The sequence below is a fragment of the Coregonus clupeaformis genome, chromosome 28, assembly GCF_020615455.1.
Source record: "Coregonus clupeaformis isolate EN_2021a chromosome 28, ASM2061545v1, whole genome shotgun sequence".
In the NCBI taxonomy this organism is placed as follows: domain Eukaryota; kingdom Metazoa; phylum Chordata; class Actinopteri; order Salmoniformes; family Salmonidae; genus Coregonus; species Coregonus clupeaformis.
Genome location: NC_059219.1, coordinates 29,681,361 through 29,708,717, shown reverse-complemented (window position 1 = coordinate 29,708,717; position 27,357 = coordinate 29,681,361). Strand labels below are relative to the sequence as shown.

Here is a 27,357-nt window from a genome sequence, read left to right as displayed (position 1 = left end):
CATGAAAAATAAAAAATAAAGATTACAAAAGATCACAGCTCTAAGCCAGGATTCAATCAGATCAGCTGTACCCGCGTTAGCCCACAAATGAATCGCTTTTCATTGCTTTTGTTTAGGTGGTGTCAAGAGGTGTAACTAGCTTTAAAGTTGTCAAATCCACACGGGACCCTGGGGTAGGCTACCTTTGTACAAATTACAAATTCGAACACTGGAATGTGTGATGTAGGGCACAATCTACACCTCAATTAGGCTGATATAAATCCCTATCATGTAAAGAAAAATGTCATTTTTATATAGCCTACTTTCATTTTCAGAACTTCTATCGTGGGTGGGATATAAGTACGGGTGTTGTTTCATGACAAAAACCACAACAGCAGCCGCTCACCTATTTGACACAGCCTAAACAAAAGCAATGAAAGGATGCGTGTTTGTTGGCCAACATGGCTTAAGCCTACTGTTGATTTAATTGAAACCTTTTGTTAATATTCGTAAAAGGAATGGGCCGCAGGTAGCTTAGTGGGTAAGAGCGTTGTGCCAGTAACCGAATGGTCGCTGGTTCTAAACCCAGAGCCGACTAGGTGAAAAATCTGTCGATGTGCCCTTAAGCAAGGCACTTAACCCTAATTGCTCATGTAAGTCGCTCTGGATAAGAGCGTCTGCAAAATCACTAAACTGTAAAATGAATGCATGTGACCATTTAAGTCATGTGTAGTAGTGTTATTTATTAGTCATAAATACTTAGGCATTTATTTTGAAATCAGACTCACTGCTCTTTCTCTTAGGACCACAAGGCATGAGGAATGACATGAGATTAAACCAAAAATGGAGTGTGGTAAGAGAACAACATTCAACAAGATCAAAATGTAATCTGTTCAATTCTGAAAAATAACGTATTCATGTAGAACAAAGAAACATTTTCACAAAGACGGCTGGAATTCAGTCGGACCTGCATAGCAGTACAGTAGCTCTTTTTCGCCATGCATAAAGAATGGATGACCTAGCCTATTAGATTTCCCTCACAGGTAGATGTTTCCAGAATAACAAATGTGTGCTTGCACAGGTTTTCTTAGTTTTGATGACTGCAACTGTAGTTTTGTTGACTATTGTTTGCCAGAGAAATGTGTGAAATACATTCCAAAATAGATAAGTCTGTAATTAATTTTTTTGGAGTGATCCAAGATTTCACACAGAAAAATTAGACATCTGTTGCAATCTGGTTAGCTATAACTATTAAAACAATATTAACTTAAGTGTATTGCTTACCACAAAATGTTGTTGATATCAAAAGACTGATGAGGCAAACTAACATCCACCTGATAAATGTCATGATTAATAAAAAAAAAACATCAATGACAACTCCAGCATAGCCATAACACATATGTTCACAAATTTCCGATGTGCCTCCAAGAAGGGTAATGATGCATCTGGAGAGAAAAAAACTCTCTCTCAAGGTTTAAAAGGCAGTTACAGGAAAGAAATGTTGCACAACAGGAAATGTGTGGCACGTACTTATTTGGACTGTTTTATGTCCAAAATAAACAACACAAATCAATGTAGCCTACAAGCTTTTTAATTTAGCAAGAACATTGTGATAGAAGCAGCACAAATTGAAGAACTACACTCTGTTGGAGTTCGGACCCTAAGATTTTCACTGTACCCCGCAGTTACACCTGCAACCCTGCACATGTGACTATTACACACTGAATCTGAATCCCTCTGGTGCTTACACTGCACGAGAAGCCATGAGACTGTACCCAAATCAGGGTTGGAGTCAATTACACTGCAGGAGAAGCCATGAGACTGTACCCAAATCAGGGCTGGAGTCAATTATATATCAATTAATTATTTTCTATTAGGAAGTTCCTGAATTGAACTGTAATTGACCCACAATCCTGATCCAAGACAAAATATTAAAAGCACGTTCTCGAGAGCATCCTTTACCTGTCAGTGGAGGTTGTTTTACTGGTTTACCTAACACACCTCACTGAACATAATTCCACAGATTTACTTTATGAATTGCAGATCCACAGGTTTTCTGGGAGCCTTCAGCTGCATAACCTGTTTTAAGACTATGTGCAATGCTGGTACCCCCTCCAAAACAGACTATGTATGACATCCCATGATTTGAAATGACTTCAGACCCTTACTGCAGGGATCATCAACTAGATTCTGCCACCGGCCAATTTTTGGACTGCAAATTTACTAAACAGATATATTTGACTAAAACAATCATTTCAAACATTTACATTTTAGTCATTTAGCAGACGCTCTTTTCCAGAGCGACTTACAGTTAGTGAGTGCCAACTTTTTTTTTTTTTTTTCATACCTTGATTACATTTGGGAACATTGTCCTGCGTAGTAGGGTGACATCTTTCGGATGGGACATTAAAGCGGGTGTCCTGACTGTGTGTTCATTCAAAATCCCATGGGGTTTATTGTAAGAGTAGGGGTGTTCACCCCGGTGTCATGGCTACATTTCCAACCTGGCCACATTCCATCATGGCCACCTAATCATCCCCTTCATTCCTAATTGGCATACATCACTCCTCACCTCCACCTGATAGCTGATGTGGTGAGAGTTCTGCCACAAAAATGGTCCCCATGCATCACTGAGGTGGGTGCTACACATTGATGGTGGATGAGGTGAATTTCTCCCCTACTATATAAAGCTTTGAGTACCTCAGTTGGTAGAAAAGTGCTATAAATCCAATCAATTATTCGTAATTATTATTTGTATACATCACATCTCTCTATTATGCGTGGGAATACTTGGGAACAGATTTCCAAAATTAAAATCCCTTGGAGCTGACTTCCTGGTATTTTTACAGTCTTACGTCCAACAATGAAAATTAAACAAAAAAAAACCCACTTATTTTTTAGAACACAAATAAAACTAAATTCGGCCCGCCAGTTGGGAAAGCCTTCTATACTGGATATGCTGTGTATCATGTAGTAAGGGCCTGTAGAGTCCCAGTATGTCTGTTCAGAGGGGGAGGACCATAGAGGGAGGAAGCTAAACTCAGTGAGCAGCAGTCCTGAATAGCAGAGCCCCTCTTCTCTGTTCAGGTCAATCATCTCACCATCCCCCATCACGTCGCACCTCTGCACCACAGCGATGTGACAGAATGGGGGATGGTGAGATAATGCAGCATTCCTAAGATAACACAGAGGAAACCTTGCATACAATTGGAGGCTGGGCTGTCCGACATAATGCCCGTACAGCTAATGACATGGAACTGTGACAAAGTTTAATACTATAGCCACAGTAAAGGGTGTGCAGATGTGAAAAAATCAACTCCTTTTGGAAGAATGTCTCCTTCGACGGCTGGTGTGATTGTTTCTCCGTGTGAGCTCAGATGGCTCGGAGTGCAACCGCTCGTGCGCCTTCAGGAGACGCAGGTACCTGAAGGCTTTTCCACACTGGCCACAGGTGTGGCCCTCGCCCGTGTGTTTAAACTTGTGCTCCCTCAGGTGCGTGTGTAGTTTGTAAGTCTTCCCACACTCATCGCAGCTGTAAGGGCGTTCGTTCGAGTGCAGCCCCCGCTTGTGTATGCGCAGGCCCCCGCTGTCTTTAAAGGTCTTGTCGCATATGTCACATCTATAAGGTTTCTCTGAAGAGTGCCTGCGTATGTGGGCCTGGAGTAGGCTGTTGTTGCCAAACGTCTTCTGGCAGACGGGGCAGGGGAGTTTGGGACTGGGGTCATGGTCTTTTTGGTGTCTCTTTAGGTCGAACTCATAGACAAAGGTTCTTCCGCACTGGGCACAGAGGAACTGGCGGTTCCCGATGTGATAGCCCATGTGTCTCTTTAACAAGCTTGGCATAAAGAAGCGCAACCCACACTGCTCACAGGCGTACGGGCGGTCCATGGTGTGCCAGCGCTGGTGGGCGGACAGCTGGAATTGGGTTGGAAAACTCTTTGGACAATGAGTGCAGAAATAGGTATTCTCACTTGTATGACAATCCATGTGTCTTTTGCAGTACTGTGATTGGGTGAAACCCTTTCCACAGATGGTGCATTTGTATGGTCTCACATCCGTGTGGACGCGATGGTGATTCTGAAGGCCAACCTTTCTTCGAAAGCACTTGCCGCACTCGTCGCAGCTAAAGGGCCGCACGTCAGAGTGAATTTTCATATGGTTGGTCAGGAGTGCCAATGTCCGGAAGAACCTGTTACAATCAGTGCACTTGAAAGGTTTCTCTCCGGTGTGTATGCGGAGGTGATCCTCCAGCCGTCCCCGAGACAGAAAACGCTTCCCGCACTCTTGGCAGGAGTTGGTTGCAGGGTTTCTCTTTTTCGAGCACGCTACTCGTAGTGGCTTTTGCACCCTCTTCCTTTGGATTATGGACCTCTCAAAGAGATCGACCTCTGTTTCCTGACCCCCGATCACCACACTGCTTCCAAGACCTGTGTCGGCCGACTCCATCTCCTTGTCCAAATTATCATTTTGTGGAAGGGGTGGCAAGGAATGGAGCGATAATGTGTAACTTGCAATTTGGGAGACCCACTGGTCGACACTCGTTAGCTCGACCGGCTGGTTATCAGTGGCAGGGATGACTATCTGTGAAGGAGAGTCTTCGGTGATGGAAGTATTCATCAGTGATACAAGCTGTTGCTGTCTCATTGTTTGCAGCATACTCCTTACTGTTGGTGCACCTTTTGATGGTGTCCCTCCCACCAGTCCGCTAACACCTTGAGGACTAGAGAAGACCACAGCGCTCTCTGGCAGTGCATTCTCTTCTTCACTGTCACGCACTGCAGTTCTCGCCCCACCTCCGTTACCCCTGGCATCCTCTTCTCTCTCCACAGTACTATCTTCTCCAGCATGGGGTGAGTCATCTGACATCATTCCCAGATCCTCCAAGTCACTGAATGAGGCAGGGTTCATGATGCTTAGAGCGGCTTCTAATGATTCTGGTGGCTTGTCAAAATCTGGCTCCATTGATGGCATTCCACAGGCGAGGCGGAAGGACAGCGAAGACAGCACACAGTCACCCACAGAGGAAGTGACAGGTACTGAAAAAAAGGGACAAATATAGAAAAATGACATTCTGATTGGTTGAATGTGAAAGCCGAGGAATGAGCATGTTTACATTAATACCATTGAAAAACTATTTTACGTTCCTGTAAATACAGCTGGTTCAAAGTTATCAATAGAGTGAACCATGACAGTTTGGGGAAAACTACATTGTTCTTTGTTTAGCTGATGATAATTCTACTTAACATTAACAGGGAGGATAAGAGATCATAATTAAAGTAACCCTACCAAACTGAATCTTATTTTGCAGGTTCTGGTGCTGGAGGAGGATCTTCAGGTGCTCAGGGTCAGACACAGACTGTCCACACTCCTCCAGGTCAGAGGGGGCAGCACTGATAATGGATGCTATCTGAGAAAGAGAGTTAGAAGCTAAGATCAGCAACAAGGGGGTTTCTTAGAGGGTGTGGCAGAAACAATACTATGGAATGTGTTGACACATATATAATTGTCTAACAATGTCAACATTAGATATGATTGGTGAATTGTTCATTATAGACTTGTTGTGTACAAGTTCATTACCTGGGAGAGATCTGGCACAGATAGCAGTCGTTCCAGTCTGAGAACCAAGCCTCCCACAAGGGCCTGCAGTGCTGTGTCATACTTGGAACCATACTGTGTATGGAACTCCTCCTACAGGGAAGGAAAGAAAAAGTTAAAGTCAGTGTCTATGACATGACAAAGTGGACAGTGTGAGAGGAAATGGAGAAAGCCTGCCGAACCTGGAAGAAGTGCTTCCTCTCATAAGGGTTTTTCAGCAGGGTTTGGACCAGCGCCACAAAGTTAGCCTGCGACTCCTCCACTTCTGCATCTTGCTGCTGTAACACAGATTGAGAATAATTTGATATAAAGTACAGCCACTTCGGTCATCAGAATTACATGTTACTAAAAAGAGGGGTATTGAGTGTATGGGTGACGGTTGTAGAAGTCATAAGACCAGGCTGAAAACAACTTTTATCTCTTACCCCATCTGTGTTTGCACTTTGCAGATGTAAGGAATCCAATGTCGTTTGCACTTATCCAGTCCCCTCAGATCTGTACACTACAGAGCTAAAGGCTATTTTCAAATCAGACTAGGGTGCAAATGTTACTCTCTTTTAAGTAGTCGTCCGCGAATGGTATTGACAGTAATCCTTTAGTACGTTGTGGAACAGGTGTGTTGTGAGTTTGTGTGTCGGTATGGGGCGGAATTTCCACACTGCCACACAGGAGATAAATATTCTTACCCCCAAAATGTTCATATTTTCCAGGAGACGTTGGATGTCCTGAGGGTTGGGTGGGTCCTTGCGGAACAACTCCAAGATCATCTAAAATAATGGGACACAATTGTATACGATTTTTCTAATACACTGTGTCAAAACCACCCCTCCCATGGCCACACATCATGTCACTCACCCTTGCTCTCAAGCCCAGGATGAGTTGAGCCCTCTGTTTGTAACTCATCAACTTTGGAACAGCTTCAGTCACCACAGTTACAAACTCCGCGACCTTCCCATAGTGCATCACATTGCGTTGATTCACCACATGCCATACAAATGAATACATCAGCCGCAGGGGAGAAACCAATAGTCGCAAAGACGAGAGAGGAAGTGGGGGTCCTATAGCAGGACGATAGAACAAAATGTTAGGTTGTGTGGCTTCATCCTATAGGTCCTTTAGCAACAAATACCTCCATCAACATGGCTAACTAGCTAGCAAACTTAATTTAGAAGGCAAGATGAAATGGACATTAGCTTTACACTTAGCTATCAATTGAAGATAAAGTCGCTAGCTAGCTCTGCACTGCAGTGACTTGGGTCTGTTGCCAGGTTCACATTTGTAAAATTGGTTAGATTGCTAATACATGGGTAGCAAGTGTCATAATGTAACCTACCCGTACTGGCTGTAGTCTTCTTGACTCGTTTGTCCATGCCGGAATGTTACCAGATATGTATGCTAAGCAGAAATCTAACATTAAAGGTAACTAGTAGCATGATGGATAGTTATCATCAACATGCAATGACGAAAAATGGCGACAACGACAGATGGTAACGGAACCAAAAACAGAACAGCAGACAATTAAGAGCAAGATAGGCAGCATAACATCATTACCGCCACCTACCGTGCTGGAATAAGAGCCGCAATTAAATGGGTCTACTCTCTCTTCTTGAAATTACATTTTAGGTAAAAAAATGAATTTAATCATTTTTCTGTATATATATTTGGATGAGTATGACACTTTATTTTGTGGCTTAATGAACTTTTGTGGCTTAATTAACAATTAAAATGTATTATAAAAAGTCAACGCACAGGACCATTTTAGAATACATTTGGTTTCCTTTGCTGTGAATGTTTTCAACTAAAATAGCAAAACAAGTGAGTAGTGCCACACAATTTTGACTTTATATGTTGTGCATATTTTTTAGTAAAGGCATCCGGCAATCATTGACTACTCTCAAAAATATAAATAATTGAGTAGCTATCAAACCACATCTTATGTCATTGGAATTTCAATAACCTATCCCAAAAAATGCATCACAAACAGATATGTTTTAATGACACAATCATGAATTGTTATCTAACAGGATACATGTTTGTTGCTGCATTAATTAAGCCAGACATTATACCATTTTTCAGTGTTCAGTCTATTTAGGGAATCCTGAATTATGGTCCGAAATGGTCCAAAATCTAATGTCTACAACTAAAAATGAGGAATATGATTACAGCTAATGGCAATTTGTCAGGACAAAAAAAAAAGAGTATCCCAGTCATTGTGAGTGTGGAGGGCAGCCACTGTGCAGAAAATCAACTCCTTTTGGAGGAATGTCTCCTGCGACGGCTGGTGTGACTGTATTTCCTTGTCTGCTCAGATCGCTCTCCTGAGTGCAACCGCTCATGCGCCTTTAGAAGACGTGGTAACTTGAAGACCTTTCCACACTGGTCACAGGGGTGCCCCTCCTCCGTGTGGTGGATAATTATGTGCTCCTTCAGGTGCTGATTCAGCTTGTATGTCTTCCCACACACGTCGCAGTGGTAAGGGCGTTCACCCGTGTGCAGCCGTTTGTGACTGCTCAAGCTGCTGCTCTGTTTAAAGGTCTTGTCACATATGTCACATCTGTAAGGTTTTACAGAGGTGTGCGTAAACATGTGGGCCTTAATGAGTCCGTTGCTGCCAAACACCTTCTGGCAGACAGGGCATGGGATCTTGGGCTTGGGGCCATGGTCCCTTTGGTGTTTCTTCAGGTCAAATTCATAAACAAAAGTCCTTCCACACTGGGCACACAGAAACGGGCGGTTCCCAATGTGATAGCCCATGTGCCTCTTCAGCCCACTGGGATGAAAGAAGCGCATTCCACAATGCTCACAGATGAACGGGCGCTCCATGGTGTGCCAGCGCTCGTGGACAGACAGCTTGTATTGGGTTGGGAATCTCTTCTGACAATGAGTGCAGGGAAAGTTATTTTCACTTGCATGAGACTCAATGTGTATTCTGCAATAGAATGCTTGGGTGAAGCCCTTTCCGCAGATGGTGCATTTGTGTGGTTTCGCACCCATGTGGATGGGCTCATGCTTCTTCAGGTCAGCCTTTTTCCGAAAGCCCTTGTCACACTCATCACACTTAAATGGCCGTGCTTCAGAGTGATTTTTCATATGATTGGTCATGTATCCTAAAGACCTGAAGGCCCTGCCACACTCAATGCACTTAAAAGGTTTCTCTCCTGTGTGAATGCGGAGGTGATTTTCAAGCTGAGACAGATAGACAAAACTCTTCCCACACTCCTGGCAAATGATGGTTGCCTCAGGGATTTTCCTTTTCGAGGGTACCGTTATTCTTTGTGGCTTGGGCGCCCGTCTCCTTCGGAGAACAGCCTTCTCAAAGAGATTGGCTTCTGTTTCCTGACCCCCAATTACCACACTGCTTCCAAGACATGTGTTACCTGACCGGATCTCCTTGTCTACATCATTGTTTTGTGGAAGGGGTGGCAAGGAAGGGAGCGAGATAGAGTTACTTGCAATATGGGAGACCCACTGGTGGACACTCGCTAGCTCGACCGGCTGGTTATCTGGTTGGTTCCCATTGGTGACCGTGGCAGGGATGACACTATGTGAAGGAGAAGCTACGGTGATGAAAGTATTCATCAGTGTTACAAGCTCTTTGTGTCTCTCTGTTGGAAGCATGCTCTCTAGTGTTGGTGCCCCTCCCACTGGCCTGCTAACACTTTGAGGAGTAGGTGAGACTACGTCATTCTTTGGCAGTGCACTGTGTTCTTCACTGTCGATCACTGAATTTTTCACCCCACCTCCGTTATCCCTGGCATTCTGCTCTTCTCTCTCCACAGTAGTTACTGCTCCAGCATTGTCCGACTCATCTGATATTATTCCCAGATCCTCCAAGTCACTGAAGGAGGCAGGGCTCATGATGCTTAGAGCGGCTTCTAATGATTCTGCTGGCTCGACAAAATCTGTCTGCATGAACTGCATTCCACAGGCTAAGCGGAAGGACAGCGAGGACAGCACACAGTCCCCTACAGAGGACGTGACAGGTACTGAGAAAAAGGGACAAATACAAAAAAAATCTATGAGTATTTTATATTCAACCACATTCTTATTGGTTGAATTTGAAAGCCAAGTATTGGGGATGTTTAGATTAATACCACTTAAAAATAATTCAAATTCCTGTAAATACAGCTGGTTCAAAGTTATCAATAGAGAACCATGGCAGTTACTCAAAAATGGAAAACTACATTGTTCTTTGTTTAGCTGTTGATAATTCTAATGTGATAATTCCACTAAACATTAACATGGAGAAGAGATAATAATTAAAGTAACCCTACCAAACTGAATCTTATTTTGCAGGTTCTGGTGCTGGAGGAGGATCTTCAGGTGCTCAGGGTCAGACACAGACTGTCCACACTCCTCCAGGTCAGAGGGGGCAGCACTGATAATGGAGGCTATCTGAGAAGGAGAGTTAGAAGCTAAGATCAGCAACAAGGGGGTTTCTTAGAGCGTGTGGCAGAAACAATACTATGGAATGTGTTGACACATATATATAATTGTCTAACAATGTCAACATTAGATATGATTGGTGAATTGTTCGTTATAGACTTGTTGTGTACAAGTTCATTACCTGGGAGAGATCTGGCACAGATAGCAGTCGTTCCAGTCTGAGAACCAAGCCTCCCACAAGGGCCTGCAGTGCTGTGTCATACTTGGAACCATACTGTGTATGGAACTCCTCCTACAGGGAAGGAAAGAAAAAGTTAAAGTCAGTGTCTATGACATGACAAAGTGGACAGTGTGAGAGGAAATGGAGAAAGCCTGCCGAACCTGGAAGAAGTGCTTCCTCTCATAAGGGTTTTTCAGCAGGGTTTGGACCAGCGCCACAAAGTTAGCCTGCGACTCCTCCACTTCTGCATCTTGCTGCTGTAACACAGATTGAGAATAATTTGATACAAAGTACAGCCACTTCGGTCATCAGAATTACATGTTACTAAAAAGAGGGGTATTGAGTGTATGGGTGACGGTTGTAGAAGTCATAAGACCAGGCTGAAAACAACTTTTATCTCTTACCACAACCATGTTTGTAGTTTGCATATCTAAGGAATCAGATGGGTGACAGCAAAGCAAGACATATGGCAGAAAGCTCCCGCAACCTCACTGGAAGGTGTTAACACTTGTATGCCGTTTAAACCTATCCAGTCCCCTTAGATCTGTACACTGCAGAGCTAAAGGCTATTTACAAATCAGACTACTGCGCATATTTTACCCTCAGCCTTGGTTTTTCTGGGTTAATGGTATTGACAGTCATTCTTGAATATGATGTGTTACAGGTGTGAGTTGTTCGTTGGTATGGGGAAGAATTTCCACACGAGAGATAAATATTCTTACCCCCAACATATTCATCTTTTCCAGGAGACATTGGATGTCCTGAGGGTTGGGTGGGTCCTTGCGGAACAACTCCAAGATCATCTAAAATAATGGGACAAAATTGTTAATGATTTTTCTAATACACAATGTGTCAAAACCACCCCTCCCATCACCACACATCATGTCACTCACCCTTGCTCTCAGGCCCAGGATGAGTTGAGCCCTCTGTTTGTAACTCATCAACTTTGGAACAGCTTCAGTCACCACAGTTACAAACTCCTCGACCTTCCCATAGTGCATCACATTGCGTTGATTCACCACATGCCACACAAATGAATACATCAGCCGCAGGGGAGAAACCAAGAGTCGCAAAGAGGAGAGAGGAAGTGGGGGTCCTATAGCAGGACGATAGAACAAAATGTTAGGTTGTGTGGCTTCATCCTCTAGGTCCTTTAGCAACAAATACCTTCAGCAACATGGCTAACTAGCTAGCAAACTTAATTTAGAAGGCAAGCCGAAATGCACATTATCTTTACAATAAGCTATCCATTGAAGATAATGTAGCTAGCTAGCTAGCACTCCGCACTGCAGTTACTTGGCTCTGTAGCCAGGTTCACATTTGTAAAATTGGTTAGATTGCTAATACATGGGTAGCAAGTGTCATAATGTAACCTACTCGTACTGGCTGTAGTCTTCTTGACTCGTTTGTCCATACCGGAATGTTAACAAATATGTACGCTAAGCAGAAATCTAACAGTGAAGGTAACTAGCGTAGCATGCTAGATAGCTATCACCAACTCACTGACACTTGTGTGAAAATGGCAATAACGACAGAAGGAAACGGAACCAGAACAGAGTTTTGACCAGAATATTAACAAGATTGGCAGCATAGCATCATTACCGCCACCTATCGTGCTGGAATAAGAGCCGCAATTGAATGGGTCTGCTCTTGTTTCCTGAAATTACATTTTAGGTAAAAACATGAATTTGATAATTTTTCTGTATATATATTTGGATGAGTATTAATCTGTATTTTGTGGCTTAATGAATACTTTAAATGTATTATAAAAAGTCATCGCACAGGACCATTCGGGCATACATTTGGTTTCCCTTGCTGTGAATGTTTTAAAATAAAATATCAAAACAAGTGAATAGTGGCACACATTTTTGACTTTATTTGCCTTTATCCAACATAAAATGTTGTGCATATTTTTTAGTAAAGGCATCCGGCAATCATTGACTACTCTCAAAAAGAGAAATAAGTGAGTAGCTATCAATTTGTATTAAATCGTATGTCATTGGAATTTCAATAACCTATCCCCCCAAAAACATCACAAACAAATATGTTTTGATGACACAATCATTAATTGTTATCTAACAGGATATATGTTTGTTTCTGCATGAATTAATTCTACCATTTGTCAATGTTCAGCCTAGGGAATCCTGGATTATGGTCCAAAATTGTCAAGTTTACAACAAAAAATGAGGACATGATTACAGTTAATGGCATTGTGACAAAGTTAAACTTGTGTCAGAACAATAAAACTAGCATCCCAGTTATTGTGTGCGTGGAGGGCAGCCACTGTGCAGAAAATCAACTCCTTTTGGAGGAATTTCTCCTGCGACGGCTGGTGTGACTGTATTTTCTAGTCTGCTCAGATCGCTCTCCTGAGTGCAACCGCTCATGCGCCTTTAGAAGACGTGGTAACTTGAAGACCTTTCCACACTGGTCACAGGGGTGCCCCTCATCCGTGTGGTGGATAATTATGTGTTCCTTCAGGTGCTGATTCAGCTTGTATGTCTTCCCACACACGTCGCAGTGGTAAGGGCGTTCACCCGTGTGCAGCCGTTTGTGACTGCTCAAGCTGCTGCTCTGTTTAAAGGTCTTGTCACATATGTCACATCTGTAAGGTTTTACAGAGGTGTGCGTAAACATGTGGGCCTTAATGAGTCCGTTGCTGCCAAACACCTTCTGGCAGACAGGGCATGGGATCTTGGGCTTGGGGCCATGGTCCCTTTGGTGTTTCTTCAGGTCAAACTCATAAACAAAAGTCTTTCCACACTGGGCACACAGAAACGGGCGGTTCCCAATGTGATAGCCCATGTGCCTCTTCAGCCCACTGGGATGAAAGAAGCGCATCCCACACTGCTCACAGATGAACGGGCGCTCCATGGTGTGCCAGCGCTCGTGGACAGACAGCTTGTATTGGGTTGGGAATCTCTTCGGACAATGAGTGCAGGGAAAGTTATTTTCACTTGCATGAGACTCAATGTGTATTCTGCAATAGAATGCTTGGCTGAAGCCCTTTCCGCAGATGGTGCATTTGTGTGGTTTCGCACCCGTGTGGATGAGCTGATGCTTCTTCAGGTCAGCCTTTTTCCGAAAGCCCTTGTCACACTCTTCACACTTAAATGGCCGTGCTTCAGAGTGATTTTTCATATGAGTGGTCATGTATCCTAAGGACCTGAAGGCCCTGCCACACTCAGTGCACTTGAAAGGTTTCTCTCCTGTGTGAATGCGGAGGTGATTTTCAAGCTGAGACAGATAGACAAAACTCTTCCCACACTCCTGGCAAACGATGGTTGCCTCAGGGATTTTCCTTTTCGAGGGTACCGTTATTCTTTGTGGCTTGGGTGCCCGTCTCCTTCGGATAACAGCCTTCTCAAAGAGATTGGCTTCTGTTTCCTGACCCCCAATTACCACACTGCTTCCAAGACATGTGTCACCTGACCAGATCTCCTTGTCTACATCATTGTTTTGTGGAAGGGGTGGCAAGGAAGGGAGTGAGATAGAGTTACTTACAATATGGGAGACCCACTGGTGGACACTCGCTACTTCAACTGGTGGGTTAACCGGTTGGTTCCCATTGGTGACCGTGGCAGGGATGACTAATTTGACTATCTGTGAAGGAGAGGCTTTGTTGAAGGAACTACTCATCATCCGTGATACAAGCTGTTGGTGTCCCTCTGTTTGCAGCATACTCCTTACTGTTGGTGCACCTTTTGATGGTGTCCCTCCCACCAGTCCGCTAACACCTTGAGGACTAGAGAAGACCACAGCGCTCTCTGGCAGTGCATTCTCTTCTTCACTGTCACGCACTGCAGTTCTCGCCCCACCTCCGTTACCCCTGGCATCCTCTTCTCTCTCCACAGTACTATCTTCTCCAGCATGGGGTGAGTCATCTGACATCAATCCCAGATCCTCCAAGTCACTGAAGGAGGCAGGGTTCATGACGCTTAGAGTGGCTTCTAATGATTCTGATGGCTCGTCAAAATCTGGCTCCATTGATGGCATTCCACAGGCGAGGCGGAAGGACAGCGAAGACAGCACACAGTCACCCACAGAGGAAGTGAGAGGTACTGAGAAAAAATAAAATATACAAAAAATATTTAAGTACATTACATTTAAGTATATTCTGCAAATTAAAAAGACTAGGCTTTTTATTTACATTCCTATTTTTTTTTAAAAGCATTAAATGGTTCGTAATGAACTGAAAGGTCCTGTATGCAGCTTTGTGCGCGACCCGACCAAAGTTACATAGAAATATGAGTTATAGATCTGTCTTTCGCGTTGTAAGCAAGTCTGAAAAGTGGTATATTGGTTCTAAGCATGCTATTTCTATGCCTTCTGTCCTTATGTTTAGCTTTTGCATCTTTTTATTTAAGGTTTTGTAAACTAAATTCATACAGCTAAAAATATGATATTTATGATTATTGAAAATATATTTCATAGCGGTTTATATTGTACAGCAATTCTCTAAATTGCATGTTTTGTCACTAACTGAAACTATGCGTTTTACCAACCAGGTAATGGCTGAGCGATTTCTACACATTGTACCTTTAATTATAGATGTCAAAAATAAAACTTGTAATGTTCTTTGTTTAGCTGTTTATAAATCTACTGTAAATACACAGGGAGGATAACAGATAATGATTTAAGTAGAGACTCCCAAGTTTTCAAGCCTACCATTTTTGTTGAACTGGGTTTTATTTAGCTGGTTCTGGTGCTGGAGGAGGATCTTCAGCTGCTCAGGGTCAGACACAGACTGCCCACACTCCTCCAGGTCAGAGGGGGCAGCACTGATCATAGATGCTATCTGAAAATGAGAGGAAGAACCTAAGATCAGCAAAAGGGAGGTGGCTTAGCGTGTAAAGACAATAATATGGCATGTGTTGACATAAATTGTTATCTAATAATGACAAAATTAGGTATGATCAGTGAACTGCTAGTTATAGACTTGTCATGTACACGTTTATTACCTGGGAGAGATCTGGCACAGATAGCAGTTGTTCCAGTCTGAAGACCAAGCCTCCCACAAGGGCCTGCAGTGCTGTGTCATACTTAGAGCCATACTGTGTATGGAACTCCTCCTACAGGGAAGGAAAGAGTGACAGTGTCTATGAGAGGAAAGATACCTGAATGACGAGCCACTTAAAGCAAGTCAGACGAAAGGGAGAGAGAGGAAGAATGTCAAACCTGGAAGAAGTGCTTCCTCTCATAAGGATTTTTTAGAAGGGTTTGGACCAGTGCCACAAAGTTAGCCTGCGACTCCTCCACTTCCGCATCTTGCTGCTGTAACACAGAATGTGAATAATTTGATACAAGTATAACTTATCTGGTTATCTGAATTAAGCAATTAAAATGAGTAGCTGTTACACCCTTTGAATGTATGCAGGAGAGAGAAAAATATTCTTACCCCTGTGGACGCACTGATGTTCATCTTTCCCAGGAGACGTTGGATGGCCTGAGGGTTAGGTGGACAATCCTTGCGGAACATCTCCAAGATCATCTAAATAAGGGGAATCATGGAGATATTGAGTAAACTTGAAACTTCCCCGCCTACCTTACACACATCTAGTTTCTACTGGCATTGACACAAACGTGTCAATCAAAGCATAATCAACTACCCCTCCCATGACCACACAACATGTCACTCACCCTGGCTCTCAGGCCCAGGATGAGTTGAGCCCTCTGTTTGTAACTCAGCAACTTTGGAACTGCTTCAGTCACCACAGTTACAAACTCCTCGACCTTCCCATAGTGCATCACATTTCGTTGATTCACCACATGCCACACAAATGAATACATCAGCCGCAGGGGAGAAACCAAGAGTCGCAAAGACGAGAGAGGAAGTGGGGGGCCTATGGAAAGAGAGAGAACAAAAAAATGTTAGGCTGTAGTTGCATTAAAAAAAAAAATCATATTCGACTACAATATCAAGGCTATACCACAGATGAGAGTTATAATCTTTGGCTTTACTATATTTAGCAGCAATAGCTAACTAGCTAGCTAGATTTAGAAAGAAAGCCAACATGATATGAACATGAAATGAATGTAGTTAGCTATACTAGTAAGAATTTGAGCTACTCCAACTAACGTTAGCCAGGGTTAATAGCATAAACTGTAAGAAACAAACGAAAAAACAGCTACCTAACGTTACTTTTACAAACAACCCCTACCCGTACTGGCAGTAGTTTTGACTCGTTTGTTCATGATAGAAAAGTTATCAAATGTATGTAAGGCTAATAAACAAAAAATCTAACAGCATACAGCTGTCATCAACATGCAATAAAATAAATACATGTGGAAATGGCAACTACAACGGTGCATCCAGAAAGTAATTAGTGTCTCATCAGCAACACTAAAAAAGTACTTCCGGGTCACAGTTTAGGAAAGTTTCAAAATAAAAGTTCTGCACGTAATAGTAGAAAAGTAATTAGCCTGTGTTTATTCATGATGTATGAACAATAATTGTCTGAACATTAACAATGATACATATTTGTCATATTTACATTTTAGTCATTTAGCAGACACTCTTATCCAGAGCGATTTACAGTTAGAGCATTCATCTTAATATAGCCAGGTGGGACCACATATCACAGTCATAGTAAGTACATTTTTCCTCACTAAAGGGGGGTCAAGTGCGAGTGTTAGTTCACAAAAGGCTTTTAAGGGGGGATTATTTAAATAAGGGGGGGGGGTTATTAAAAATACTAATTGAAGAGTTAGGGTTTCAGATGTTTTTCGGAAGATAGGCAGGGACTCTGCTGTTCTAGCTTCAGGGGGAAGCTGGTTCCACCATTGGAGTGCCAGGACAGAGAAGAGCTTGGACTAGGCTGAGTGGGAGTTGCTGTCCCGTAGGGGTGAAAGGGCCAAGAGACCAGAAGTGGCGGAACGGAGTGCTCAGGTTGGGGTGTAGGGTTTGAGCATATCCTGAAGGTACGGAGGGGCAGTACCATGGTCTTGTAGTGGATGCGAGCTTTGACACCAGTGGAGTGTGTGGAGGGGTGGGGTAACATGGGAGAACTTGGGAAGGTTGAACACCAGGCTGGCTGCAGTGTTTTGGGTAAGTTGCAGGGGTTTGATGGCACAAGAGGGAAGCCAACAGCGAGTTGCAGTAGTCCAGACAGGAGATGACAAGTGCCTGGATTAGGACCTGCACTGCTTCCTGTGTGAGGTAGGGTTGTACTCTACATATGTTGTAGAGCATTAACCTGCAGGAGCGAGTCACTGCTTTGATGTTTGCAGAGAACGACAGGGTGTTGTCCAGGGTCACACCAAGGTGATTTTCACACTGGAAGGGGGAAACCGTGGAGTTGTCAACCGTGATGAAGAGGTGGAAGAACAGCTCCATCTTTTCGAGGTTGAGTATGAGGCTGGAATATGGGAGCCTCACTGCGGTGGCGGTCAGCTTGGTCCTTCTGCCGATGAATGGCCCTCTGGAGACGGACATGGGCGGCGTCCCGGAGCTGTCCGGCCATGCAGAACTACTAGTCGACAGCGGGCGCATCGTTCTGGCTGTGTGTCCAAGGGGCCAGGGCCGGTTGGTACCCTAGGACGCATTGGAAGGGAGTTGGCCCCGTGGAGGAGTGAATGAGGGAGTTCTGGGCATATTCTGCCCAGGGAAGAAACCTTGCCCACTCACCCTGCCAGTCCTGACAGTGGCAACAAAGAAACCTCCCCAGCTCCTGGTTCATGCGCTCCACCTGCCCATTTGACTAAGGCCTATACTCGGAAGTGAGGCTGGCCATGGCCCCGATCTTCTCCAGGAAAGCTTTCCACACTCGGGAGGTGAATTGGGGGCCACGATCTGAGACGATGTCCTCCGGAAGTCCATAGTGCCGGAAGACCTGTTGGAACAGGACCTCAGCGACCTGGAGAGCAGAAGGAAGACCAGTTAGTGGCAAAAAACTGCATGATTTTGAGAACCAATCTACTACCACCATGACTGTGGTGAAGCCGTCAGAACGTGGGAGGTCGGTGACAAAGTCTATGGACAGGTGTGACCAAGGTCGCTGAGGTACTGGTAGAGGAACTAGTTTGCGTGCCGGGGCGTTCCGAGGTGTCTTCGTTTGGGCACAAATGGAACAGGAGTTGACATAGCGAGAGACATCAGAAGCCAAGGTGGGCCACCAGTATTTTTGTGCTAGAGAATGCAGGGTGCGCGTAATACCGGAGTGCCCTGCCGTAAGGGTGGTGTGTGCCCAGATCAGCATGTGGTTACGGACACTGATGGGTACATGCACGCTGGGTCAACCCGGAGGGGCGTTGGCAGGCGCTGGGTCCTCCTGATCCGCCCGGCGGATGTCTTCGTCCACATCCCAAACGACAGGTGCAACGATGAGAGACGGGGCAGGATAGGACCCCCCAGATCCTTCCTTTCTCCGGTATGGTGCATCCTGGAGAGTGCGTCGGTTTTCATATTCTGGGATCCTGGGCGGTAGGACAGAATGAATTGAAAGCGAGTAAGAAATTGGGCCCACCTGGCTTGACGAGAGTTCATCCGTTTCGCTGCCCGTATGTGCTCCAAATTCCGGTGGTCAGTAAGAATCCGGAATGGATGGACTACTCCCTCCAGCCAGTGTCTCCATTCCTCTAGAGCGAGGACCACCGCCAACAGCTCCCTGTCTCCAACTCCATAGTTCCGGCATGAGGTGGACCAGGCTGTGATCCTCTTGGTGATCCAATTGATGGTGGGGTTGTGTAGTCTGAGCCAGGGCAATCCCAAGACGATCCGGTGAAGGGGTGACGTGACGATGTGGAATGACAGCTCCTCGTAGTGTGGGAATGGTGATGGTGATGGGGAGAGTGACGTGCACTAACGGTGCCTGATCCAAGTGGTTTATTGTCCAGCAAGGTGACGTGTAGCGGAGAAGGCAGTGGCACGGTGGGAAACCCCCATTCAGAGACCAGCTCCCTATCTATAAGGTTCCCTGCTGATCCGGAATCTATCATTTCAGTGGAAATGGAAGAGAAGGAATAACCAGTCACCGTTATGGGAACTAAAAACAATGGTTTTGTGATAGGAGATGACGTAACACTCACGGAGCGGCTACGGGAGTCACACCGCCTATATTGGGAGCCACCAGGAGATCTGTGGTCCGTGGTGGTGTAGGGGGTGCTGCCCACCTCCATGGGTGAGGACTCGGAGGCAGGGTGACTTCCATAGCTCAGATGGGGTGAGCGTCGAGGCTCCGGGAGGTGTTGGGAACGCCGTCTGTCTCTCAACATGTCTTCAAGACGGATGGACGTGGCGATGAGGGTATCAAGGTCCATCTCCAACATGCAAGTTCCGTCTTGTTGTCCTCCCGTAAGCCTTTCCTGAAGGCTGTGCGCAGAGCACGCTCATTCCAGCCGGAAGACGCCGCCACCGTGCGAAAGCTCAGAGCGTACTCGGACGCGGGCACCTCTCCCTGTTGTAGTTTGAGGAGACGCTCACCCCCGTCCTTTCCCTCCGTGGGATGATCAAACACCACCCTGAACCAAGCGAGGAAGGTGGAGTAGGGAAGCGGCCACGGCCTCATCTCCTTCCCAGACTGCCATGGCCCAATCCAGCGCCTTTCCTTTCAGTAGCGAAATCACCAGTGCTATCCTGGGTTGGTCAGATGGATATGCCCCAGGCCAGATAAAGTGAAACCTGTAGCAGGAAGCCGCTACATTTAGTAGTTTTTCCATCATAGTGCTCCGGTAGGGCGAGGGTTCCCTCAAAAGTGGGTGATAGAATGGGAACAGGTGGACTGGGTGCACTCGCTGCTCCCTGAGGTGGAACCGGAGCGCTGGGCAGATTATGCAGCGTTTGGAGCACTTCCTGCATGGTGGTGTTCAACTGGGCAAGCTGCTGCTGGTGGTGGTCGAGGCATTGGGAAACTCCAGGAGGATTACCTGCTGCATCCATTTTCGTGAGTGGTGTGTAATTCTGTGACGAGTACTGAGGATACGAAGAGGCAGGACGCAAACGCAGGAATGAACAAGGTAAATGTTTACTTAGCAATGAGAAAGAGAATAACAAAGCGCGAGTAAACGACACAACGCTAACAATTACATACAAAAATGAATGAACAGTCCAGGGCTATATAGTAGTGGTGATGAGATGATGAGGTGCAGGTGCACTGGAGGTGATTAGGGTGCGTTGGGTTTCCATTCCTGTGTTTGCAGAGGTGGTGCGCTCAGACCGGTGGCTCAGTAGACCGGCAAATCAGAGCGCCGGAGGGGAGCAACGGGAGGAGACGTGACATCCCCTAAAAAAAATCTGTAAAAAAAATCTATACAAATAATTATTCACATGCATACGTCGGGAGGTCGCCAGGTACGAAGAGAAGTGAGCAATTGTCATGTAATGAGCTTATCAAGGTGTCAAGCACATTGACAAATGTTCAAAGTTCACATGGTGGGCGATAGATGACAACAATGTTAAGCTTGAGTGGACAAGTGACAAAACAGCATGAAATTCAAAATGAAGAGATGGACTTATGAGAAATGAGTAGCCCTGTGCCACCACCGCGATGACCAGATGCTCTCGGAAAACGTAGTCAGATGAAGAGAGAGCAGCTTGAGTAGCAGTGTTCTCTGGGGTGATCCATGTCTCCGTCAGGGCCAAAAAGTCAAGGGACTGAAGGGCAGCATAGGCTGAGATTAACTTGCCGTTCTTGACCGAAGAGCGACAGTTCCAAATGTTGCCAGAGACCAGGATTTCCACATGGGTTGTGCGCAAAGCGTACACTAAATTAGAAGGGTTGCAGCCAATGGGTGGGGAACATTTGTAAAGCCCAGGAGGGATAGAAAACACATACAGTGCCTTCGGAAAGTATTCAGACCCCTAGACTTTTTTCAACATTTTGTTACGTTACAGCCTTATTCTAAAATGGATTTAAAAAAATTAAATCCTCAGCAATCTACACACAACACCCATTAATGACAAAGCAAAAACAATTTTAGCAAATTCATGAAAAATGAAAAACTGAAATACCTTATTCATATAAGTATTCAGACCCTTTGCTATGAGACTCGAAATTGATCTCAGATGCATCCTGTTTTCATTGATCATCATTGAGATGTTTCTACAACTTGATTGGAGTCCACCTGTGGTAAAATCAATTGATTGTACATGATTTGGAAAGGCACACACCTGTCAATATAAGGTCCCACAGTTGACAGTGCATGTCAGAACAGAAACCAAGCCATGAGGTTGAAGGAATTGTCCGTAGACCTCTGAGACAGGATTGTGTCGAGGCACAGATCTGGAGAAGGGTACCAAAAATGTTCTGCAGCATTGAAGGTCCGCAAGAACACAGTGGCCTCCATCATTCTTAAATGGAAGAAGTTTGGAACCACCAAGACTCTTCTTAGAGCTGGCCGCCAGGCCAAACTGAGCAATCGGGGGATAAGGGCCTTAGTCAGGGAGGTGACCAAGAACCCGATGGTCACTCTGACAGAGCTCTAGAGTTCCTCTGTGGAGATGGGAGAACCTTCCAGAAGGACAACCATCTCTGCAGCACTCCACCAATCAGGCCTTTATGGTAAAGTGGCCAGACGGATTCCACTCCTCAGTAAAAGGCACGACAGCCCACCTGGAGTTTGCCAAAATGCACCTAAAGACTCTCAGACCATGAGAAACAAGATTCTCTGGTCTGATGAAACCAAGATTCAACTCTTTGGCCAGAATGCCAAGCGGTGAAGCATGGTGGTGGCAGCATCATGCTGTGGGGGGGGGGGGTTCAGAGGCAGGGACTGGGAGACTAGTCAGGCTCGAGAGAAAGATTAACTCGGGCGAAGGTTCACCTTCCAACAGGACAAGTCTCTGAATGTATTTAAGTGGCCCAGCCAGAGCCCAGACCCGATCTAACATCTCTGGAGAGACTTGAAAACAGCTGTGCAGCAACGCTCCCCATCCAACCTGACAGAGCATGAGAGGATCTGCAGAGAAGAATGGGAGAAACTCCCCAAATACAGGTGTGCCAAGCTTATAGCGTCATACCCAAGAAGACTCGAGGCTGTAGTTTCTGCCAAAGGTGCTTCAACAAAGTACTGTGTAAAGGGTCTGAATACCTATATAAATGTGATAGTTCTGTTTTAAATGTTTTATAAAAATTTAAACAAACCTGTTTTTGCTTGTTTTTATTGGGTATTGTGTGTAGATTGATGAGAGAAAAAAAATGATTTAATATGGTTCATAGGGGTAAAAAAGGTGCAAAATGATTATATATAACATGGAATAAGGCTGTAACCTAAGAAAATGTGGAAAATGTCAAGGGGTCTGAATACTTTCCTGAAGGCACTGTTGCCTAAGCTTCAAATGAGCAAAATGAGATCCTCTGAAAATAACTAGGTAAGACACTCAAGTGAGAGTGGTGTGGAGCCTTCCTCAAAGAACTCCGCAAACACTGTTCACTTTCATAGCAGCCACATACAAACAGCATGATAGCTTTGATGATCGTTGTATAATTCCTTAACGCATCTACGCGCTCTCCTCTCACCTTTTCCCTTTGCTTATGGACTTCAGTGCACAACACATCAGCTGTCTGTGACCAGGTGAAAAAACCTTTCCAAGACAAACCTTCATATCAAAACTGCTAACCGCTACACACAGCCTACATCGTTGTCACCATATTAGCTAACGTCATAATCAATATAGCTACTAGAACTAACATGTTAGTAAACCCGCTACAATCATGCAGTACAGTGTACAGCAAGCAGTTTAGCAGTTACACCGGTGGGCCCCAGTGGCAATAAATTAATAAAACCAAAAGCTTACCTTGACTTGGAAGAGTTCCAATGCTGGATAGCCATAGCCAGCTAGCTAACATAGCATCCCTCTCTGTTTGTGTTGGGTGTTTGAGTAGGCTAAACTAGCTAGCTGCATTGGCTAGCTAAGTAAGTGAAAGTGAAAGTGAAAAAAAATACAACTAAATATAGCTATCTCCCTCTCTCTCTATTTCGCGCACTCTCTTGCTTCTCCTTCATTTTTTAAGAAATGAATTTGTTCAAAACTGTTTAACTATTGTCTTTCTCTCTCTTTCAACATATTTTATGCAATGCAGTGCTAGCTAGCTGTAGTTCATGCTTTCAGTACTAGATTAATTCTCTGATCCTTTGATTGGGTAGACAACATGTCAGTTCATGCTGCTAGAGTTCTGATAGGTTGGAGGACGCCCTCCGGAAGTTGTCATAATTACTGTGTAAGTCTATGGAAGGGGGTGAGAACCATGAGCCTCCTAGGTTTTCTATGGAAGTCAATATACTCAGAGTAGGACCGAAACTAGCTATCATCTGGCTACACCATGGTGCTAACCTACAGAGTGCTGTTGTGGCTACTGTAGACCTTCATTGCTAGACACTGTTTTTTAAATCAATTATTTGGTGACATTAATATATTTAGTATAGTTTTGTCTAAAAAGGGTAACTTTTTAAATTATTTGCTATTTCTATTTTTCTGAAATTCACTGAGGAGGATTGTCCTCCCCTTCCTCCTCTGAGGAGCCACCACTGGAAGACAGGCACTTAAAGTAGATGGCCCTAGCTAGCAAAAAGACAGTACTAAATCAAATCAAATCAAATTGTATTGGCCACATGCGCCGAATACAACAGGTGTAGACATTACAGTGAAATGCTTACTTACAGCCCTTAACCAACAATGCATTAATTTTTTCTATAAAAAAAGTAAAATAAAACAACAACAAAAAAGTGTTGAGAAAAAAAGAGCAGAAGTAAAATAAAATAACAGTAGGGAGGCTATATATACAGGGGGGTACCGGTGCAGAGTCAATGTGCGGGGGCACCGGCTAGTTGAGGTAGTTGAGGTAATATGTACATGTGGGTAGAGTTAAAGTGACTATGCATAAATAATTAACAGAGTAGCAGCCGCGTAAAAGACAAAAGATAAAGAAACCTTTATACTTATCACTCCTGGTGATATCAACAGTCCCCTAGCTATAGAATGAAGCACACATTTGCATTACATTTGGGTTTTAAAACATGTTCCAAGGTCAAATAAATACATACGCATAGCGTTTTATCGCAGACTTTTATTTTGAAGGCAAAATAGGATCCAGCTCATGCAGCCAGGGTTCCGGTCTATAAGCACGGTTTCGACTGCCCCTACAGCTTTGCTTCGGTACTGCAGTTTAACTGACACCCGGCCCAGAAAGACAATTTCCATACAAGGCCACATAGAGATGTCAGATTTGAACATTCCTAATAAGACACTTTCATCATCACCTTTATGCACAAAACATTCATTGAATTATTCTAATAATTGTCACTCACAGCCGAAGATACTGGGCGCGTTCGAGCGGATACATTTTTTCGAGTTGCACTTACATGTAATCATGTAATCAAAGGCCATGAAGTTGCGGTCGACTTAAATTTTCTGCAGTTGCTCATCACCAGCTGCAACTTGCAGCCATTGCCTGCAATGTGGGAGGCACTATTTGTCAACCAATCATTAATGTTTTTGTTTGACCCACGCGAATGGGACCAAAGACATGACTAAACAGGAAGCAACTTTGCACGCTGCCAAGAGGCCCCCTGTGGTCCCCCATATTCATATGTATGCAGTGGATATGTACAAATAAATGTGATATTTGAGGCTCTCTCTCCCCAATTGATAGTACAATGTACACACATATATTTACAGTTTGTGAGTGTGTGATATGGGGGTTGGAGACATGTTTATTTCGACATTACAAAGAAAAACTTTTATAAACAATGCCAACACTGCACTGAGCCTTGCTGTTGGAAAACCAGTGTCCGATTTTAGGCTGTAGCAGATGCATCTCCCCGACTTCACTCCTCGACTTTCGTCTACAGTCGGTTACTTTATCCTTACCACTCAAACAAGATCATTAACATTTTATATTCATCCAATGTCTGCTATGTTTTTGGATGACATGATGACGTCGTCGCTGGTCGTGCATGTGATGTTGGTGACCCAGTGGAGGCTGCTGAGGGGAGGCGGCTCATAATAATGGCTGGAACGGAGTCAATGGAATGACATCAAACACATGGAAACTATGTGTTTGATGTATTTGACACCATTCCACTAATTCCGCTCCAGCCATTACCACGAGCCTGTCCTCCCCAATTAAGGTGCCACCAACCTCCTGCAGTTGGTCCATGTAAACTGGATGCAACCCGTATAGACGGTTCATGAATTGGTATAGTGAATGACAGTAGATTACTTTGAAAACAACGGCCGGACATCTTGGACGCAGTCCCCAGTTCTTATTATACCTCAGTGATCCAGCTAATGTTGTTGCCGTCAATCAGAAAGTATTCTAAACTTCCAACCTGAAGTTTTTTGGGGTGGCATAGAAGCTGGCAGCATTACCGCCACCTAGCGTGCAGGAAAATGACGCGTAGACTAAGAAAACGATGTAAAACCTATAGCGCAGGGTAGGCCTACTCTTGAATACACATATACATTTTAGGCCTACACAAATGTCTGGATGGTTTGTACACTATGCACACTTGCTCTGTCAGTGCTAATTGTCTGCATTCTGTCTGAATCAACCTTACCTAAATAGGCCTAAACACACACACAAACACGTAGTCCCGCGTAGCTCAGTTGGTAGAGCATGGCGCTTGCAACGCCAGGTTTGTGGGTTTGATTCCCACGGGGGACCAGTATGAAAAAATTTATGCACTCACTAACTGTAATTCGCTCTGGATAAGAGCGTCTGCTAAATGACTAAAATATGACCTGTTAACTGATATTATATAAAAATTGGGCCTTGACCTTACCTGTATTTGTCATGATATTCCTTGTGATGATAAATGTTAATATTGTATTTCAACACAACATTTGTGAAAGTCCCCAGCAAGCAGATTTAGATAACTTCCTCTTCAGCTGAGGGAGGTTTTTGTATGGCTCTGTATCACTGTGTGAACGGAGTAGCTTCATGCTGCTGACAGTAGTAATCTCCTGCATCTTCAGCTTGAACTCCACTGATGGTCAAAGTGAAATCAATATCATATCCAGTTCCATGATATCGACCTGAAGTAAAACCTGTTTCAAAGTTAATGATGAATTTAGGAGCTTCTCCAGGTTTCTGATGGTACCAGGCTAAGTCATCATCAATGGCAATACTGGCTTTACAGCTGATCGTGGCAGACTCTCCAGACTGGACCATGACAACTGCAGGAGTCTGGGTCAATAAAATGTCCCCTGCACAGCCTGGAAGAGATAGAAAAATATGAATTTGCCGTCTTTGATTTAGATTAAACCTGTTTTAGTTCAAATACAAATATTAGAATAAAGACTTTCTGTTTAAATTAGGATAATGATATTAAATTCGAATGTTTTAAGGTTAATTACTGAAGTAATTCCAAACATACCATTTGTGTGAAATGCAAGGACCAAGATAGTTATCAAGATAAAAGTAATTTCTGTCTTATGTTGTGTTGCTTCTATAAGGACAATTGTTTAACTCACAGGGCTATAAACACTTTAAGACCACTGAAGCATGTGCTGCCAATGCAAAGTGTCTTCATATGCAAATGGTCCAACAGTCTGATGATTCAGGACACCTGTGATATGACAATGCTGTTGACAACTCATCAGTGAGATTAAAAATGACCAGAATTTTTATTGTGGTTTATTTATTCATGTAATAAAAAACAAGCAGTATCAATACTGTCCAATATTGCAAGATGGACACTAATATATAAAAAAAGTGTCTACATATAGTCTTGTTAAATTTAGAGCTATCTCCCTTTTCTTTTAATTACATTTGACACATTGTTTTTCTTGTTCTCCACGAGTTTCGTACCACCTCCCTTGATGGCTCCTAACGTCCTACACAGACACAGACAAAATGTCCTTCGTTAAGTAACCTTGTGTGTGCCTGATCAAAACCTTGCTTAGAGTAACAAGTGAGTGATTTGTCACATGAGTTGTACGTTCATCCTCCTCCATGTTGTCTGACTCATATTTGCTACCAACCACTCTGTGCACTCTCACCGAGCAACTTTTGTTGTCACAAAATCTCACAGATACTCTTTCTCGCTTGCACCCACACACCCACACACCCACACACACACACACACACACACACACACACACACACACACACACACACACACACACACACACACACACACACACACACACACACACACACACACACACACACACACACACACACACACACACACACTATGTGACTGAGTGACAGTGGACCGGTCACACAATGCTGTCC

At 44.2% G+C, this 27,357-nt stretch overlaps 1 protein-coding gene across 4 annotated transcripts; it reads right to left on the bottom strand.

The window, feature by feature from the left end:
* Positions 1-704: 704 nt before the first annotated feature.
* Positions 705-26,560, bottom strand: LOC121580056 (zinc finger protein 135). Of its 4 annotated transcripts, XM_045208841.1 has the most exons (13): positions 26,495-26,560; positions 25,901-26,333; positions 15,821-16,023; positions 15,579-15,671; positions 15,359-15,454; positions 15,142-15,252; positions 14,849-14,978; positions 11,074-11,276; positions 10,903-10,983; positions 10,342-10,437; positions 10,142-10,252; positions 9,849-9,969; positions 7,549-9,560 (listed from the first exon to the last, which is right to left on the bottom strand). In XM_045208841.1, the coding sequence occupies exons 2-13, from the start codon at positions 25,911-25,913 to the stop codon at positions 7,819-7,821; spliced, it is 3,000 nt and encodes a 999-aa protein (XP_045064776.1). In that variant the 5' UTR covers positions 25,914-26,333; positions 26,495-26,560; the 3' UTR covers positions 7,549-7,818. The 4 variants fall into 4 exon arrangements, with proteins under 4 accessions (XP_045064775.1, XP_045064776.1, XP_045064774.1 ...); XM_045208840.1 differs by lacking the exons at positions 7,549-9,560; positions 9,849-9,969; positions 10,142-10,252; ... (2 more) ...; positions 25,901-26,333; positions 26,495-26,560 and adding exons at positions 705-5,015; positions 5,266-5,386; positions 5,557-5,667; ... (1 more) ...; positions 6,261-6,341; positions 16,342-16,503; XM_045208839.1 differs by lacking the exons at positions 25,901-26,333; positions 26,495-26,560 and adding an exon at positions 16,342-16,503.
* Between the last annotated feature and the right edge of the window lie 797 nt (positions 26,561-27,357).